The following is a 20,885-nucleotide window of genomic DNA, read 5'->3' as shown; positions in this document are numbered from 1 at the left end:
TATAAGGAGACAAGACTGAAATTGTGAAAACAAGAAGAAAACAAACTCATCTATTCAGCTAGTTCTACCCAATCATGTCAAATCTAGTTTCTGTCTCTATTTTTTTATTTCTGTCTACCTGCTGTTTACTTCTCTCTGTTTCCCTTTCCCTTTGTACCTGAATTTTACTATCCTATTTGAATAGTAGGAGGCTTAACATCCCAATAACCATAAAATCTAAGACTCTGCATGTACGTGGATTTGGGAAGAACCAGTGGGTTTTAAACTGTGGGGAATGGCAGAGAAAGAAACTTTTCCTAATTCCCACATGCATGCTCCATATCTCTTTCTCTCTTGCTCTATCTCTCTCTTTCCTACACACACACAAACATGTGCCCCTCCTGCAGAAACTGTCCTCTTTTTCCTTAATAACCAGGGAAAGAGAAAGTGTGTCACGCATGATGTTACCGTTATGGGCTGTGTGTGATGTCTTTGCCACACTGCATGTATGGGCGTTTCTATGTATGTTTGTGGGTGTATGAGCAGATGTGACAGAGTGGGAGAGCGAGGGTGTGTTATTACACTCCTGTAAGTAAGTTCCGGTGTGAACTTATGCCCCAGTGATGAACCCGCTTTGTTAAAAATTCACCGGTAAAACGGTTGGATGGGAATTGAAGCAGAGTTTCGACTACTGGTTGTGAGTGTGTCATTTTGTGTGTGTGTTTGTGTATGTGGATGACTGCCTCTCTTCAGCTTGTATTTGTGTGTGTGTATGTGTGTTAACGTGCATCATCAATAACAGTAAAATGTAGTTGCATAGTTGAGAATCTGTATATACACCCCATTTCCAAATGCATGCTAATGCCCATCTCATTCACACAAGTCCCATTAGACTACGTGTGCATGTGTGAGTGTGTGTGTGTGTGTGTGTGTATGCCTGCAGCACCTGGTGCTGTCTGACAGTGCCTAACCTAATGGAAGTAAAGCACAGCTGTAAAACCACTGGCCTGTGCCATATATCCGCCCGCACAACTCTTTAGCTAACAGCTTTCACACACCTACTTTTATTCACCCACACACATGCAGAACAGAAAAAAAAAAAAAAAAATCACGCATACTCAGTGTGACAGAGGCACAGACACACAGATACACCGAGCTGCTCCATGGGTAATGTTTCAGTAGCTTATAGAGAATAATTCAGGAAGAGATGGGTGAGAGAGAAAGGATGGAGGGAGAAGGTGAAATAAATCTGTAAACATAATCCATGAAGGGGAAAAAGGCTATCGGATGTTGCAGTCTGTCTTAAGCTGAGAGAAATTTGTTTGTGTGCATGTATGTGTGTGTGTGTGTGTGTGTGTGTGTGTGTGTGTGTATGTGCGCGCGGGCGCGCGCGCGTGTGTGTGCACGTCCATATGGCTCTGATTATGTTAGCTGAGCTGCTTACAGTAAAGCCAAAGGCTGACCAGCTCAGCCTGTGTGCTTTACCAACCATGAGAGGCTGGGAGCTTTAATCATGGGTGGGGTGGGGCGGGGTATGTGTGTGTTGTTACACAGAGGAAGAGGCAGCAAGGAGGTGAAAAAAAGATAAAAGGATGAAAAATTGAGGCCACAAGACACGATGAAAGAAAGGTGAAAAAGTGCAGATGGAGAAGGGGGGAAAGGGAGGAAGATCAGAGTGGTGAAAGAAAGAAGGGGCGAGGTTCTGCAGAGAAAGAGCAAGGGATTGTAATATCTCACTGGAAGTGAAAAGATGAGCACTTCACTCATCCTCTACTAATAGCAATTTAACTATCTATTGCTGTCACACATTGTAGCTGGTCCACTCAGGAGAGAGGAATTGTAGTAGGACGGGGGTTTGAAATGGAGTCTGTCCAGGAAAGGATTGCCGAACTGTAAAAGGAACATATGGAAAACTTGAGAGGAAAGCTGAGATGGAAAAAGTGAGAGCTAAAAAAAGATTGACTTAACAGAATTTAAGCAATAGTTTGCAACATTTTCATAGAGAGAAATATCTGTGTTTTGCTGCACTCTGTTGCTAGTTGATATAACAATAATGATTCAACCTATATGCGGTTCATGAATGCTTTTACATCTGCTACATTTTCGGCTGTGAGCACCAGGTGTCAGGTAGATGTTTCCCAGCCTCACTGGCATTGATGCATTTAATGTTTCCAGCAGCAGCAGCAGCAGTGGAATATACAGCAAGAGATGAATACAAATGTATTAAATGAAATGGCACAATATACCAAGAGAATCTAATAAAAATACAACAGTGATGCTTTATCTATGGCTTGACACCCAAAATGAGTCGCTGTCTAGTGGATCCCCCGTGACAATATACAATAACATGTTGCTAAAAAGCTTGGCTTCTATCCTAGACAGGCTCAAGATCCCAATGAGAGGGAATGGCTTTGAAATTTGAATACACAGAAGTCTACTTGCCAAATTACACTGTTCCTTTGCAAACCATCTTTATCAGTGATACTTTAGAATACCAGGGAAAAGGTCAAACACTGTGACCTTTTGACCTTTTGGCCTTTTGTTCTGAGATGTATAGAGCAAGAGTTGGGATGCTGGCACTGGGGCATACCACACATCTCTGGAAATGCCATTATCTCCACTGCAGGACTACTAAAAGACTAATCAAAGTCTGCGTGTGCGTGTGTGTGTGTGTGTGTGTGTGTGTGTGTGTGTGTGTGTGTGTGTGTGTGTGTGTGTGTGTGTGTGTGTGTGTGTGTGTGTGTGTGTGCGTGTGCGTGCGTGTGTGTTTGTGTGTCTCAGATTGATGCTGAGGGAAGAGGCACCCAGCGCTCCCCCTAAGAACATCGTGGCCAGTGGGCGGACCAACCAGTCCATCATGGTCCAGTGGCAGCCTCCACCAGAGCCCCAGCTCAATGGAGTTCTTCGAGGATATGTCCTCAGGTACACACACACACACACACACACACACACACACAAACAGAAAAATGCTCTTATGCTATCCAAAACTTTCTCTCTGTCTTTATTCATCTTGTTCTTGGTCTGCCATCCTTCCCTTCACTGTCTACTGAAAGTGTGATGCATTAAATGTGTGTAATCAAGCTGTCATCAGTTGCCGTCTATGAATTTGCATATCGTTGCAGTAGAATTATAAGGTCTTCATCCATGTTATCTTTCTTGGCGTATTCTTCTGTCTAACTCGTTTTCCTCCTCTCAAGTCAGTTGAAAGCAGCAGCAGCCTCCTCGCTCCACTGTATCATTTTGACTTCACAGGACAGAGCTTCCTCCCCTCTCCTGCTGTCTTCCTTTGGTTCTCCTCCCTCTCCATTGTATCTGCTGGCAGATACGCCCTGTCTTTCTCCTATGTTCTCCTGCTTTTCTTCCCTCCTCCTCCTCCTGTCTCTTCTCCCCCGGTGTGAGTGTCAGTGTGCTGGGTAGAGAGAGAGGAGAGAGGGTTATCTCCTCTCAACTACAGAGGCACTACGATTCCCTGTCAGCCTCAGGCTCACCCTTTCTGTGTGTGTGTGTGTGTGTGTGTGTGTGTGTGTGTGTGTGTGTGTGTGTGTGTGTGTGTGTGTGTGTGTGTGTGTGTGTGTGTGTGTGTGTGTGTGTGTGTGTGTGAGTGTTTGGGAGAGAGAAAGAGAGAGAGAGAAGGAGAAAGAGATGCAGAGAGAGGGAGAGAGAGAGGGAGAGCTGACTCAGCTGGTAAGCCAGTGGAATACCCAGCTCCTGCAACTGAATAGACTCCATATTAAAATGCTGACATGTGGATTATTATTCTATTCAGCTACATCAGATATGTACAATACCTAAGTGGTATTACACCTCCTAGTCAAGTCAGGCCATATATCCTTTTAAGTGGACATGTATATCACATGTCCTAGAGTAAGGACCTTGAATTGCACGGTATTCAGCACCTGATCGTTACCACCGCTTGAACCATCAACCTGCAAAGGATACTGACATAATTAAACCAACATCTCAGAAAGTATTTTCTCTGTAATTTAGAGGTTAAAAAATGTCTCACAATACGTTTAATGTGCAGATGCATGATCTGTACTGATGATACCCCACTGTTTGGCATGCATGTGATCAGCTAATTACTGTGCAAATTAAAACGGCATTGTGAAATAAAAAATTTACAAGTGATCTTCATTTTTTAAAGTATTAATCTCGATGCAGAGTTGCTGTGAAATGATGTGTGCTGTGTTTTACTCTCAAGTGCAAAATGAGCACACCCATTGTACGATCATGTGATCATGCTGGTTGCATTGCAAAAGCAGACAGGGCAAGCAGAAGAGGGGAAGAACTTCAAAAGCCTCCTATGTCAGAAATCAGAAACCAAAATTCTATCTGTCTCTTTCTTTTTCTTTTCTTTTTTTCACTGATTCAAAAAAATTAACCAATCTGTCACTCAAATGTGTGATACCATCCAAACCGTAGGTTTTGTGATCCATTGCACCTCTGGAATGTTTATATATGATTACGAATATGTGTATGCGGCAGTGGAATTGAGTAGTTACATTTGCTTGTATATCATAATTTGTGCACTTGTGTATTTTGATTTATGCTTACTCACTTTACTTACTTTCTTTACTTTTTTGTGTTTGTCTATGTGTGTGTGTGTGTGTGTGTGTGTGTGTGTGTGTGTGTGTGTGTGTGTGTGTGTGTGTGTGTGTGTGTGAAGGTACCGTCTGGCAGGGCTGCCAGGGGACTACCAAGAAAAGAACATCAGCAGCCCGGAGACCAACTACTGCCTGCTAAATGATCTGATCATCTGGACACAGTACCAGATCCAGGTGGCTGCTTACACTGGAGCCGGCCTGGGCGTCTACAGCAGCCCTGTCACTGAGTACACCCTGCAGGGAGGTGGGTATACACACACACACACACACACAGACACACAAACACTAAGCACACATACATTCTGCCAGCCCCAACGAGTATATTTAAGGACATATTATTCTTTAACAACAGCAAGGTGGAATAGCTACTAGGTAGACCATCCTCACCTATTTTCACAGCCCTGCGTGTTGACCAGAAGAATGAGGTCACAGATGAAAGTGAACAAAATGAGGCCTCTCTGCAGGGTGGCTGGCCTACCTTTTCATGACAGGGTGTGGAGCCCAGTGATCCAGGAGGACCTTGGTGTCCAGGCATTACTCCTCCCAGGGTGTCTGCAGGTCCTTAAAAAATCATAAAGTGTCCTCTGTACATTTTAGGCCAGAAAACTCATTACCTAGTCTTGGATTTGAATTTGAAGGCCAAGGTTCAACATTAACATCTTATCTAATGGCATTCAGCCATCCATTTTCTGCATTTCCCTGTGGGATGAATAAAGTATCTTCTATTCTATTCTATTCTATTCCATTTCTTTTTGTCAACAATTCTTATGTTATAAAACTCTACGCCTTCTGCTGAACCTAGTGCTGCCTTTATTCTCATCTGTTGGGAAAATGCGTATTGTAGATTAACTCATTTTACAGTCACCTGTTCCACTTATCTGAGAAATCCAAGAAAATCCACTCACCTGTCCCAGGTTCTGAGGAAGAAAGAAGTCATGGTTAGATTTATCATAGTACCACCTTGTTATATAACCTAAAGTTTTTATACACTTTGTCTGTTATACAGTTTCTAACAGTTCATAAAGTTATCTAGTTGATAACCTGCCATATTTTTACCTAAATCTTGCTGCTGCACTCACCCAGTTATACTTTATACTAACCTGCAGAGTTTTTTGGAATAAGAAGAAGACCATTTGTCCAAGACAGTGGTATATTTCATTACATTTTGCTGTAAAGGGGTTGTCATAGCTCCCTTTTTTAACCCTCCTCCATACTGAGAGGAGCCAGTTGATGTGGTTTGGGCACCTGGTAAGGACAAATCCCTCGGGGGCTCCCTCTGGAGGCACCACCGACTGGGAGGAGACACCAGGGCAGATACAGGTCATGCTGGAGAGACGACATCTCCCAGCTGGCCTGCAAAAGCCTGCCGATTCCCCAGGAGGAGCTGCAGGAATTTATAAGGGGAATATAGAGGAAATAATGTAAAAGAAAATGTCTTTGCTGTGCTAAAAATATAAAAATATGCAGTAAGTGCATACAATATATGAGTTTAGTTGTGCTTTAGTAGGGCTGAACCACTTTTATAACTTTTTTTAATATTCAGGTAACCACTGAATAAATGAATAAATATCTTAATTTCACTTAATTGTCTTATAAAAACAAGTCAGCCTGTAGCAGAGCACAAACACGCAGACCTCCCAAAGCATGAGCTGGTTCTCTGCCAGCAATATGCCTGACAATGGAAGAAGTTTGCAGAAAAACATATAACACTGTAAATGACATTTTTTTCAATACTTGTAATTAATTTTCATTTTCATTTTATTTCCATTTGCCACCAGTATCTTTTGAAATTCTGCCCCAATTTTCACATGCTTCAGATGGTTTAGCAAACTGGATATGCTGGCATGATAGGATCATATTTGTTTGCATAGTTATACCAGGGCTTCTTCTCATCTCCCAGTTTAATCAACACCCCCGCACCACCCAACCCCCATCCACCCAAAACCCCAGTCAACCCCCCTCCCCCACCCAACGAATTATCTGAATGCTGAAATTATATTTGAATAGATTAACCATCTGGATATTTGGGGCTGGCCCCAGTGTTGTATTATATATCATATAAAGCAGAGGCACCCACCCATGAGCACATTGTCTGTCGCTCAAACGTACATGAACTGGACAGAAGGAGACATGAAAGAGCTGTGGAAAGATAAAAGAGTATAAGTGAACATGGTAGCAGAGGGTGGCCTGACTGTGGGTTAAATCTTGTTTAAACAGGTGCTGTTCCCATGCTGACTTTTACTCCAACAGTATATTATCATTATTAAAGAAGGCTGAGCTGCACATACACACACACACACACACACACACATGCACATGCACATTTGCACATAAAACTCACAGTCATTATTACAAGAGTTTAGGACAGCTTTATGGACTCAGGAAAGGGAGTTGGGCTCATTAATTATTCTAATGTGGTTTAATGAGTGAGGCAGCAATGAATTGGACATTTTCTCTCTCTGTCTGTCTCTCTCTCTCCCTCCCTCTCTCTCTCTCTCTCTCTCTCTCTCTCTCTCTCTCTCTCTCTCTCACCTCTGATGTTCACTACCTCAGAGGGGATAGGGCTGAACCCTGTGTTAGGCTCTGATAACATTTTCTTCTCTCACTGTCTCACATACAGACATGCACGCATACTAACATTCCCCTCGAGGACAGAGTTTAGTGTTTTATCTGTTGCAGTGAGCTGTGAGGGGTTAGAAAACGGTCCCCAGGAGTACAGTCAGTGCAGCAGGGAGGAGAGCATCTTTAACATCACTTAATCTCTCTCTCTCTCTCTCTCTCTCTCTCTCTCCCTCTTGTTCTGTGTTTTCCTCTTACTATCTCTCTTTCTATTATGCTTTTCCTCATACATTTCCTTCAGCGTTTTCGTTCTATTTTCCACCACTTTTCCATGTCTCTGCTCTTTCCTCTATCCATATCTCCCTCTGTGTGTGTTGTCTGGCCTTTTCGACTCAAATAGACGATGTAAAGGGCATTCCCATAATGCAGCAGTGTATTATAACTATGTGGCTCACTAGCATCAGCATAAACCCCTTATAGCGTAATCACCATAACATACACACGCGCACACACATAAACATTCACATACACATATCAATGCACACACACACACACATTTAGCACAGTCACAGTCCACACTTCACCCTGTTAGAGGCATACTGGCTTTAATCTTATCGTGCACCCTTTTCCTCTCACTGACCAGCTGGTCTGGTTTTGATAGTGTCTCAGTAACACACATAAACATTCACACACAGACGAACCCTTTCACATACATTCATATGGAAAGAGCATGAGAGAGAAGCAGACAGAGAAAAAACACAGTGGACCAGTTAAGATGATGTCAGATTATGTGTTGCTTGCAAATTATTACATATAAACCCCTCTTGTTAACCACAAGTTTTAGGTCAAATGTGGGGAAATAACATACAATTTATGTTCCCACATTCATCCCCTTTTAAAATGGAAGGAAATGACCACAGTATAGCAAAAACTACATTCAGGCTATTACTCTGTATAAAAGCATATGTATTCCAAAGGCTGTGGTTAGAGACACTTTCCATCTTATCTCTCTGCTGCCTCTTTTTTTCCTTTTACTCTCTCTCTCTCTCTCTATTATTGGTTGGCAGACAACAATAGTCAAACCTGAGTTTATAGGCTTTAAACACCCTTAATGACTCATCATTGTTCATAATCAGTCACTCTCTCATAGAAAGAATATCGCAGATAATTTATCCTTCATGAGAATAAAACCCAGAGGTTTAGTCACAAGCAGCAGAGCAAAGTAGAAGAGAGAAGGGGCAGAAGAAAGACAAAGAGATGTGGGGGAGAATGGATGGAGCAAAATTAGCTATTGAAGAATAGCCGTTATAGATGGGCTACTCTATTCTCACTTAGTTTGGTCATTGTCAGGGAAAATAATTATAAGAATAATAATAATAACCTTTACATGGATCTTTTTTAAAACACACAAAGCGCTTAACATTGAAGTGGAATGGAAATAAAAGAGAAAAAAATGTGCAATGCGCAAACATTAATAAAACAAAACAAGCCAATATAAAAGCAAAAAAAACAAAGACATCGTAAATCTATAAAGAAGACAACCTGGAGGTAGCTGGGTTTTAGTAGGAGCCTAAAACAATGGAAAGAAGTAGACATTAAAAGTACCCCAGAGAAACCGTAATTAAAACAAATACTCAAACACATCAATCTAAAAAGCAACAAGATAGGCTAAACCTATAAAAAGTCTGACCTGTAAAAGTGAGATTTCACAAGGCTTAAAAGAATCAATAGAGTGAGCCGATCTGATAGAATGAGGTTTCTATTTCCAAAGTGGTGGTGCTACAACTGCGAAGGCACAGTCACCTTTGGATTTAAGATGCAACCGGGGAACTTAGCAGAGGTCTTGATCGGATCATCTGAAAGGCCAGCTGCTAAATAGGGACTGAATAGGACTGCAGCATAAGCCAAAGCTTGGCTGTATAAGGCTTTATAGGTAATCTGCAGAATTTTTAGATCAGTTATATTTCATAGGAAGCCAGTGAAAAGAGGCATGAAATGAGGTGATATTGGCCCGTTGACTAGTTTTTGTTGTGTTTTAGCATTTTGCATAAACTTTAGGAGTTGGACTAGACTGATTAATCCATGTGAGGCACTTACATAGGTATTGCAGTGGTAATATGGTTAAATTTTTTGTGATATTTCTCAGTTGAAAGAAACATGACTGAATAACTTTGCTAATATGGTGTTCAAAGTTTAAGTGCTAATCAGAAATAACACAGAGGAGGGTATGATATTACTGGCTGGGGAACCGGTGCACTGACTGACTTCTGTGGCAAAGCATTCAGGGCCAATCACAAGGACTTATCAGTGGCCAATCAGTTTTGAGTTTAGAGACAGAAAATTATAAGACTGATAATGGGACATGGAAGCTAGGCAGTCATGAAGAAAGTTTTATCATTAATATATTGAACAAACTATATATTTTATTCCCCAAGGTCAATTCTTGCCATTAATGGGGCAAATAATAATAGTGTAGGTTGGAACACAAAGAGTTTCTGTTACAATAATAACTAGGACTGGATATTATTAAACTTTTACTGATTGCAGTGCCATTTTTGATTCTTTTTTTTAATCAAATCCCCTTTTGACTCCATGGTAGAAGGATACATATCATTTTCATGGAGATACAATGATAGGTCTCATTTACTGACACCAGGTGATATCTTTCCTCATTGGTAGTGTTAACAATGCATGCTCGTAGGTCCTCTAGTGAGTTCCCCGGGCCTGAAGTCTGGCTGCTAGATGGTGACTCCTCGCAGAAGTAAATAGGAGCACACCAAGTCAGCAAACAAAAACATTTTAAACCACAGCAACACATACAAAATAGAATTGCATCTATCCACAGCAGAACACAGTATTTTATTTTTTGTACCTACAATGCCTTATTCTCAACTCAGACAATGTGTCAACAATGCAAACTATTTTGAGTATTGCAGAACGCAGCAGTATTACTATGCACTGGATCCTGGCAGCATATCACCATGCCGCTCAACTGTTAACTATTTCTATTAATTATTCCTTAAGTTTGTTTTATTTCTCAAGCAAGACATATAGATGACTTTTGTCACAGGATTACAGCAAAGGTACATTTAGTGCCTGTTTTAGAAAACAAGTGGTACAGAGCTAGGACTCTAGTTTCCCGGCGCAGCGCAGGGAGGCAAACCCTGCGCAGAGCTAGTTTCAAGCAGTGCAACCTGAGGTGCGTTCAGTTTGGTAGTTTGGCAGACTGAGGTGCACTGAGATGGAAGTGGCGTTGCAGCAGGGGGAGGTGTCGACAGATTCAGTTTGGCGTAGTGACAGTTTCATGCCAAAAGGCTTTGCCGAGGTGCGCTCAAAGCTCACCATCTGAAACCAGGTCTACTTTCAGGTTAGGCTGAGCACACCTGGTGTAGTGGAAGTTTGGCTGACCGGCGCACAGTGCGCACACGTCACCAAACCTCACAGGCAGGTTTCCAGAATGTCAGGCACATTAACAATGCAATAAATACCCACAAAAACCACTATTCAATGCTACTATCTCAATCAGCAATTTATCTCCATATATATATTCCACACAAATCGAAAATGTAAAATGCATCAGTTCCTTGCCAGACACTGGGCGCTTAGAACAGTGAATGTAAAAGCTTTCATGAACCGGATTTAGTTTTAATCTCTAGTGTGTTGTTGCATCAGTAAGTGATGAAGTCAAAAGTTGCAAAACAAACATTTATTTATATGAATATTCCGAGGATTATCCTTTGACGTAAAAACATTAATTAAAAATGGGGGCTTCACAGTTAAATTTATATTTGCTCTTAAAAATCAATAACTTTAACAGACGGTGACAGAGCTGGAAAAAGAGAGATGTGAGGCAGGTAGGTAATGGAAAGAAAGGGGAATGAGGAAGACGAATGTGAGGATAGATGCATGGATGGATGGATGGGTGGATAGATGGATGGCAGGTAGCTCCAGCAACATTCCAGCAGCCAAGACTGGCCTCATTGTCCTGAGTGTGTTGCTGCTGCTCTCTTCCTCCATGTTAATTGTGTAAATGTTCATTACGCCTTCGTGCAGCGCATTTAAAAGGTGAGGACAGGGGCTCATTTGATTGGTTTAAAGTGAATCGGCTGTGTCAAACCCACTCCACGCCTTCTCTCCTCCCTTCTGCTGGTAGAAGGGACGGCGGAGTAATTGCGCCAGTGCGCACGGTGTGCCAAACTTGCAAAATCTACCTGGCCACACCCAGTTGGCGAAGCGCAGATACGCTGCGCCCCCGCCTCACCTGGTCTGTGAAACTAGAGCCCCTAATGTGTGTTTCAACAGCAAAATAAAGAGAATATTCACATCAGTTTTTTAATTGATATTTTATGAAGTTCATCAGCTTTCGTTTATCTGAAAACTGATGGCTATTTGTCAGGCCCAAAAGTTTAGGTTGTCAGTGTCACTGTTTAGCATCTTGGATATCATCAGCATCATGTTCAACTTTCCAGTTTTGTATTTACCACTTACCACAGGTTGTTCAAGTGCACTCTACCCATAATTACAATATTTCAGACAGCATTTTAAGGGACCATCTGCTTGCTGCTGACTGTTGGCAAGGTGCAGAACACATGTGAAAAATGTTCGAGATAATGAAGTGAATTAAGTTAATATTGGACTTTTGGACCCATGGAGCAATAATTTGGCATTTGAGCAATTGGACTGTGCAACTTTGGTATAATTTTGAGATTTTTGTTTTATTTAAATTTTTAGCCATTTTTTGGAACTGTAAGGAGCTGTCTCCACCACCGCTTCTTTCAGCACAGAGCTGTGGTAGCAAACTCACTGTTTGTATGGAGACATAAACTTCTGCAGTGTTTTGATTGACATGAGGGTGAGGGGATGATGAGTAAATTTCCACCAAAAAGGTCAGTTTTGTTGCACTGTTATTTGAGAATTATCCAGCAGTTCAATATTCCTAATGACCAATAAGAGGTATCATTAATGTGGTGGCTTATCGATTGTTGTCAATTAGGACTAAATTGAAACCAAATTGGAGCTGGTTCTCAATACCCAGCCCTAGTAGTAAAACATATAAAGCAAAACAAAACAAAGTTTAAAAGAGAGTTACAGAATTCTGCCAATCTAATGCTGAAATATTTCTCAACAATGGCTATTCATATATAGACATATTTATGGATGCCTTCATTTTAATGATTAACAGATTCAGATTCCACCAATAATTCAGATTCAGGCACAGAACATGTTGCTTGACTGACAAGTCCCAAGGCCAATTTCTAACTTTTAGGCGTTGAGATATCTACAAAGTGTTGGTAATATACTTTTTCAAGTTATTTAGCTTTTGTTGTATTCGCAAAATTGTTGGACAGTGGATTGGTAAAACATAATTGAATATGAGATATTGAGATACAGTCAGAATTTTTTAAAATCAAACCTTCAACAGGGCTTCCCAGGTTTGAAATGTCTAGATTTCCAGTCAGTTTAACTTGTTTTTGCACTATACCTAAACATTCTTTCTATATCTGTTGTTTTTTGTGCACAGTTCCCACAGCACCTCCGCAGGAAGTAGAGGTTGTAGCTATCAACTCCACCACCATCCGCTTTACATGGAACCCTCCGCCCCAGCAGTTCATCAACGGCATCAACCAGGGATACAAGGTTGGCCTCCGGGCATTTGTGTATATGTGTGTGTGTGTGTGTGTGTGTGTAAGTGAAGCATTGTAAAAAAAAATCTGTTAGCCTCTCCTAGGAGTTGTAGCTGCGAGGCTAGCTCCCAGGGTGTAGTCTGTACACTCATGTTAATCCATACCTCCAGCCAATCAATACAACTAAAAAACACAGAGAGAGGTATAGAAAAAAATGAGGGTGCTGAGTGAAAGAATAAGCAGTGTTGAGAAAATAGGGAGCAAGCGAGTGGAAAGAGAGGAATGGAAGATAATAATGAAATATAGAAGCAGCAAGCAGAATGGTGAGATGGGGAGTGGGATGACAGCAAAGAGTGGCCTATATGTATTAGTTCTGGTATGTGATTTATTCTTTAGTTCATTGTGTCACCCAGCGACTCAGGAACTGATTAACATGACAAAGGAAACACATCACATACTTGCTGTGCATCAGTTGACTTGGGTGTTTGTGTGTGTTCATGTGTGTGTGTGTGTGTGTCTATGTGTCAGAATGTATTTGTATGTTTGTGTTAGAATATAAGTGCTCTACAGCTCTCTGTTTGATGCAGGTTCATCTATCATTCGAAATGAGAGGAGCCTTTCAGTGTTAAAAGTGTGTTCATGCCTGTGTGTGTGCACATGTCTGTGCATGTGTTTGGTCCATGTGTGTGTGTCTTCACATGTGTTGTGCTTCTTAGAGGACAGTAGGTAATGATTAAGAGAGGTCGCTAGCTATATACAATGCCTGTAATAATATAGATTACTGTATTACTGATTAGGAATCGCAGAAGCACTTCAGGTTTGATCTGATGTATTCCATCCATGTCTATGAAGCTGTCGTATCACATACATCTAATTTTCTGCAGGGAGGGATGATTTTTTTAAAGATGCACTCATGCTAGTTTTTCAATTACATTTTTTTATTTACTATCTAGCTATCTATATCAGGCTGTTAAACTGGTCAAGTCCAGCTTACTGACGACTGAGCTTATTCAAAGTAGACTAACAGATGAAGAGCAGCACAATAGGTTATGCCCAATTGAACAGACTGGCATTTAGCGTGAATTCCCATGGCGCCTCTTCTAAACAACAGGTGCTATGACATTGACCTTGTGCAGCATAAAACAAGTTCAGCAGCGCAGTATAATGAAAGAAGTTATGGGCCTTGGCGAGAGTATTCAACCCCAGACACATGCAGGCACACGTTGCACCAGAGTGAGCAACTGTAACTGCTCCCCCATCTCTGGATAATTTCATCCTTAACACGAGGTTACTGATTTACAGCTTTTATCTTTCTCAATAATGATCATATTCCTTGCTCCGGGGATCACAGTATGATGTAATATGGTATAGTGCTGTGTACAGTAGAATAGCTGGGACTGATCACATAAGATGTAAAGCACCAGTCCAGTGTCACATTTTAAACTATATTATCACACTGATTAAAAGAAGAAATTTGAATTAAAACGGCATTTGAATTGAAAAGATTTAATTCAAATCATGGTCCTTGGGTGTGTGTAAACAAAAATCCTTTGGTCCCAGAGCATCATCATCTGTTAGAATGGAGCCGTATACATATGTAGCATCTAGAGAAGTCAAAATGTATTACTGTCACATGACCCAGAAGTCCTTTGACAAACAGCAAATCTTCATCCACACAGGAAAGAGAAAAAGATACACATTACAAACGCAACTTTCAAAAATACCATCTCTTAATTAATTCCTGATTAAATAATCAGTGTTACTCAAAGAAGTCACATTTCTCTATCGTTTGTTTCTCACTTGGCTTCGTCAAGTTATTTTTAGCATTAACACTCATAAAGACAAGGTTGCTAAAGACCACAACTAAGACTTCAGCAAATTATTATTTTTACAAATGATCACTCTGATGACTGTTATAGAAATTAACCGATTCAGTAGCTCAAGAAGAAATGTAAACTGTCTTCACATCATCATCAACACATGAGATGACAGATGACAAAATTAGCACTACAGCACTTAAGACAACATTAGTTTGCCTGTATATGTGCATCCAGGTGCACTGGATTTACATTTACTTCCCATTCTTTCTCAGTTATAGGACCTCTGCTTCCTTCGAGCCCTGTTTTTAATCTTGATATTTAAGTTTGAGGCATTTTAAACAGAAGATCTGTGTTGTACAGTGGAGCTCCGGGTGAACCTGAGTGTCACTATATAGACTTATATTCAGCTCAACAACATATACATGCAAACGTGTTACTAAACTTCCAAGTCGCTTTAACCCTGTAAAACCTGGACCATCATATACTTGACTGAAAATTCTTTGAAACTGGAGCCATTATTGGTCCAACTAAACAGCCAAAAAAAATTTTTCAAATATCAATTCCCAATTATGAGTTTCAGTTTGTGTCATATTTGGCACATCAGGCAATTGTGCTTGATTTTATTTTTTTAAACAAACAAAAACATCATAAAACACAGAAATTCTTTAACACATAGGTAATTCCAAACACATAAAAGAGCACTTTTCCTTCCAAACACAGAAAATAACACTTTTCATTTATTTAGTATTATCTTTTTATTATTTTGACCAATTTGGTGAAAATGACCTCAATATACCTGCTGTGTTAAATTTGATACAGCCATTTTCAACACGGTTTTACAAACAAAAATGTTATGAAATGTTCAGTAATTTCACCTTGCATCAACTCAGTAATTTTTCCTATCGATGTTTCAATAAAAATGTGTTGTACAAATGCTGTACAGTTGATGTACAAGGCTGAAAACAATCATGTCTTAAATATGACACGTGCGGCTTTATAGGGTTAAACACTATCCTCAAAGAAGCCACAGATAACCAGGTGCCATTTTTCAAAATAATGGTGTACAATTTGCTTATGGTACAGGAACTCCAACTCTATAGCTTTTAGGAACAAATTACAAGCACTTTGTCATTTTGGTATCTGACAACAACATGTATAATGTTGAATAATTGCAGCCCTAGGTCCAAATTGTGCCATACATAAATTTACCCTAGCAATCTGTGTTTTACTGGGAAGAAAATGGGTACAAGTCTGTGAACAGACTCGGCATCACTCAAACTACTGATCACAAATCCACTGGAGTATAGTGATCTTTGCACTAGACACAGAGCCAGTATAAGTAAATACACATGCATCTGTAAACCACGGACATTTTTGGAGCGTCATGATAATTACCATAAATTCTATCAGTGACTTTGAGAGAGACGAAAGTTTTATTGATGGACAATGGATGTTACTAGTAAGCGAGAATGATATGAGGACCATTTCATAGTGTAGCCCATAGCTCGTGTTGCTTGTAATGAATATGTAAGTGCATGTTTTTCAGTGAATTGTTTTTTCGGCTGAAGCAATAATGCAAACTAAACTCCTGCTGCTGAATATGATGCCAGGCTCACAATAAAACATGTGCCCAATTCACACAATCAGTTACATTTGTATTAATTCACAACAACCAATTAAAATATGATTTGATTTTTTTTTTTTTTTATTTGATCTTTTCTAGAATGTATTCTTTAAAAAAAAAAAAGAAAAAGAAAAATACATCTTTGAAAAACAACCTGTTCTTTTTAATAGGAAGAATAAACATAGACCTTCTGTTGTTTGCTATAAAGTGCTACATTTCTCATGTTTAAGAGCAAATTAGTCCAGTAATTTTAGGCCAAAATTGGGGTCAACCTAGGACAAATTGCAAGAGAAGCAAACTCAACTGATTTTGTATCCTCAGTATGTCCTGAGTGAGGGGAATTGAATTAAAAGGTTACTATATAACAGTGAATTAAAAGGTTACTATATATATAGTAACCTTTTACACAGTTTATACACAATATATAGTAACCTTTTACACAGTTTGAAGGAAGGACGCACTCTTGGACGGAAATGATCACAGAGATGTGGCATGGGAATTTAAAAATAACTTGTTCAGAAAACACACTGTTGCCACGAAATTTAACAGAGCAGGCACACATAGAGAGAGACAGAGAAAGGTGGGGCGAGTGTGCCAGTGTGTGTGCAGTAAGAGACAAAACTCTGTGTGTGTGTGTGTGTGTGTGTGTGTGTTAGAAAGACAGAACGAGGCAGAGAGACCTTAGTCGTAAATGTATTATTTTAATTTGTCCTCTTGATAAAACACTTTCTCTAGGGACCATATGATTTCTGGCAAAGGGCCATTTTTAAGCTCCCATCTAAAATGTCCTCACCTTTGGCAATTTTGAATACAGCACCTTTAAATAATTGCTGAAACCTAAATATCTGTTCATTAGTTTTTATTTAAATGTGCTTTGTAAACCCAAATGCAGGTAATTTTGTTTCATGAAAAATAAAATGAAAACTGCTGCATCATTTTGACAAAATTGTAAATGTTTCCTAATTAGCAATAATGGTTGCTTGCAGTGTCCCACAAATAATGTCTGACTTTGGATTTCAGAAGCTGGAATTATTCAGTCAAATTGGTACTGGATTAGTATTGTCGGTGTTGCTGTGACCTGTGGGATTACAGTGACTTTATTAGGAAATGAAATACTGTCTTCCTGTGAATTCAAATTCAAAATCAAACCTAGACTGTCAACATATCTGTCTCATTTCACACAGTTGCTGGTCTGGCCAGAGCAGTCTCCAGAGGATATTACCATAGTAACCATCACCCCAGACTATCCGGGCTCCCGCCACACAGGATTAGTCAGTGGACTCAGGAAATTCACCTGGTATTTTGGCTCCGCCCTCTGTTTCACAACGCCAGGAGACGGCCCCCGCAGTCCACCCACTCTGTTGCAAACACATGAGGACAGTGAGTATACACACACACACACATGCACTTCAAAGAGAATAAAACCAAAAGTGAGCACAAAGAACACAGTATCAGCCTCTCCTGTGAATGGTAATGGAAGTATACGGGCTTGCTGTGCGTCCTGTCCAGCTGTTTCTATCAGTGTGATACACAGCTGTGTACACAAAGCAGATCTATATCCCTCCCAGCTCTGTACGCCCTGTTTTCTCCCAGTCTTTTACTTTCTTTTCTCTCTCCCGTTTATCCCTTAAAATCACTCTATCTTTTTACCTCCTCCCCCTCCACATCTGTCTTTCCCCTCTCCCCCTGTCTTTGAAAGGGGCATTGATTCATGTGTTTTCAAGCATATTTATAGACTGCTGCTGCATGGATAAACATAATAGCTACCACTCCTAAATACAAGTAGAGAGGCACACAGTTGCACCGTCAAATAAACACAATTGCCTGTAGGCAGACAGACAAGCAATCATTACCAACCAGCAATTATCGAGCGGGAAAAGGATATTAGAAGCCATGCATACACATAAACACACACATGCCCGCACACAGACTCACACACATACACACAGCCACGGACAGGTATTGATTGGGTGTTGGGCGTGTTGCAGGGTTAACGGTGGGTGTAATTCTTGCTTGATGATAGCTTTGTGTGTGTGTGTGTGTGTGTGTGTGTGTGCGCGCGCATGCGTGCGTGTGTGTGTTTGAGGGTTATTGAATGTCTCAGATGAATAGCTTAATCGCTCTACAGGGAGAGGGGTTAGAGAGCTGTGGATGAAATGAGAACCGACAGGCATGCGTGCATGTGCGTGTGTTTGTGCTTTGGTCAATGCAGATGTGATTAGGAAGTTGTGTGTGAGGTTTCACTGAGTAGCAGAGCAGCAGCGTATGGTTTGTGTAGATATGTGTGCTGTAGATGTAGATATGTGTGTGTGTGTGTGTGTGTGTGTGTGTGTGTGTTTGATGTTTGAATGGGGAAGTTTACTAGAACACAGATCATGCCTGTCGGACAACATTACAGCATTCATCTGCTTTATGTTGCTTTTACAGCCAAGAAATGCAATTTACATGTGTGTATGTTTGCCTCCATGTGCGCACACACGTGTATGTGCACGTGTGTGTGTGTGTGTGTGTGTGTGTTTGCCTTTTCAGCACCTGGTCCTGTACGACACCTGAGCTTCACTGAAATCTTGGACACATCTCTCAGAGTCAGCTGGGTGGAGCCTGAAGACAGGAACGGCATCATCACAGGTTAGAAAGTTACAACGGTGAAATAAAGGAAAAAAAATCTAAAAAATAATCACTCATCCATCCCTCCACCACTTCCACCCTCCCACCATAACCCAAAAACTGATGTTCACCCCACTGTGTTATTTGCTGTCTCAACAGTGCTTAAAACACCTGCTGAAGTATATTCTGAGGGGGTTCAGCTCAATCACATGGCATGGACGGACTAATGACAATGGCAGTGCTGTCATATTGGCACTAAACCTATAAAGAAATATAGAAATCAGTTCAAAACACATGCAAACCAATCGTACTCAGATATGGAATAATGCATCAACAGCATGCTGATGGGAAGATTAGAGTTTTCATTTGTTGAGCTCTGACCTGCAGATTTACACACATAGTTAGTGGTAGCACATCTCTTTGGCAGTCATCACTGTGGAAGAGTCTTTGGTTCTGGCAGTGTCCCGCAACACAGTGCTCCCAGAATACACATTTCAACATAAACAGCAAGCAGCCAGGTTCACAGTCAGTTGTGAGACAGTAATAGGTAATACGAGCACTAAATTTGATTTGTACACCCTCTGTTGAATAAGCTACTGTTTTTAGCTCGTAGCATGCTAGAAGGTTAGCATACCTACCCACATGTCTGCGTCCTGACTCACTGTGATTTGTGAATGAAATTTGTGGATTAGACTCAGATGTCACCATACCTTTCCTGTGTAGTGAAAACAGCCTGTGAATTACTTGCTGGTATGAGGCAGTGAGGGAAGAAAACGAAGCACCTTTCAACTTCCACAATGATGAAGGAGGACTTTTTGTTTCTTGAGCAGCCTCAATTTATTCCTTTTCTTTTTCCTCTCTCTTGATTCCACGGTTCCCTCCTTCTTTCTGACACTGTGTTTATGTACTACTGATTCATCATCGGTTAATCCCTTCTCTCTGCAGCTTGTCTTCTCACATTACCTCCAACATGCCCTCATCCCACGCCTCGCAACACCCAGGGTGTTGTTTGTGTGGCACATCACAAAGCTCAAAGCACTTTCCCCAAATTCATTTTGCCTCAGTTCCTCCGTGGCTCTGTTAGACAATGGTGCAGGTGAACACGACAAGCTGCTGTGAAATAAGTGATTACTATGTTGTGTGTGTGTGTGTGTGCATATGCGTGTGCGTGCATGTGTCTCTGTGTTGACATGGTTGCACAGCGTCCATCATTTATCAAGCACTTATACAACAAAACCACAATTTAACAGGACAAGGCTGCAGTGGCTTTTAAATGACTCAAACACACACGACGTTGGTAAAATGGTTACTGAATGAAGGTCACCTTGTTGATTTAGTCGTTTCTCCTCAACCTGTTTTTCCAGCACCTCATGAGAAGAGAGACAGATGAGGGACCATTCACTCTCTCCAGGGTCTTACACACAAGTGGCTTCACAAACACACACACTCACACACACACATGTTTGAAGGTGGTGTAGCGTGATGCATGAGAGTGAAGATGCAAAGGGACAGACATGGATTTTAACTCTAGTTACTCCACCCACACGCTTCCCTCCTTTTTGGCTGTGTGCCTCTCATCGTAAATGTGTATGTGTTAGCATGCGTGTGTGTGTGTGTGTGTGTGTGTGTGTGTGTGTGTGTACATGTGTCTATATTAACCCATTGTGGGCTGTACACCTGCAGGCTACAAGCTGTGGTGGGAGGTGTTGGGTGTGAATGCGAGTTGTGAGGAACGCTCCCTGTCCAACTCCACCCTGCAGTACCAGCTCACCGGCCTCACTTCCACCACCTCATACATGCTACAGGTGGCCGCACTCACCGCCGCAGGAAGGGGAGTGGTTACATCCTCCACCATCTCCACCGGGGTCCCACCAGGTTAGACACACACACACACACACACACACACACAATCACACAGACTTGCAACACAGACAGCTATAACGCAAGAGATTTGGAGCTGATGACAGTGAATGTTTAGAGGAGATTCTACTATTTGTGTGTGTGTGTGTGTGTGTGTGTGTGTGTGTGTGTGTGTGTGCGCGCGCGTGTGTGTGTGTTACCAGAGTAA

The 20,885-nt window shown here is 41.1% G+C and overlaps 1 protein-coding gene across 1 annotated transcript in view; it reads left to right on the top strand.

Annotated features, from left to right (window-relative positions):
* LOC115365560 (protein sidekick-1) overlaps window positions 1-20,885 on the top strand; it is a 251,027-nt gene that overhangs the window by 176,081 nt on the left and 54,061 nt on the right. The window contains exons 17-22 of the mRNA XM_030060637.1: window positions 2,761-2,901; window positions 4,646-4,827; window positions 12,664-12,779; window positions 17,395-17,590; window positions 18,740-18,838; window positions 20,501-20,692. Coding sequence (XP_029916497.1) covers window positions 2,761-2,901; window positions 4,646-4,827; window positions 12,664-12,779; window positions 17,395-17,590; window positions 18,740-18,838; window positions 20,501-20,692 — 926 coding nt within the window. The remainder of the gene's footprint in view (window positions 1-2,760; window positions 2,902-4,645; window positions 4,828-12,663; window positions 12,780-17,394; window positions 17,591-18,739; window positions 18,839-20,500; window positions 20,693-20,885) is intronic.

The sequence above is a fragment of the Myripristis murdjan genome, chromosome 1, assembly GCF_902150065.1.
Source record: "Myripristis murdjan chromosome 1, fMyrMur1.1, whole genome shotgun sequence".
In the NCBI taxonomy this organism is placed as follows: Eukaryota; Metazoa; Chordata; class Actinopteri; order Holocentriformes; family Holocentridae; genus Myripristis; species Myripristis murdjan.
Note: the sequence above shows the minus strand (reverse complement) of the source record. Positions and strands in the feature narration are given on the sequence as shown.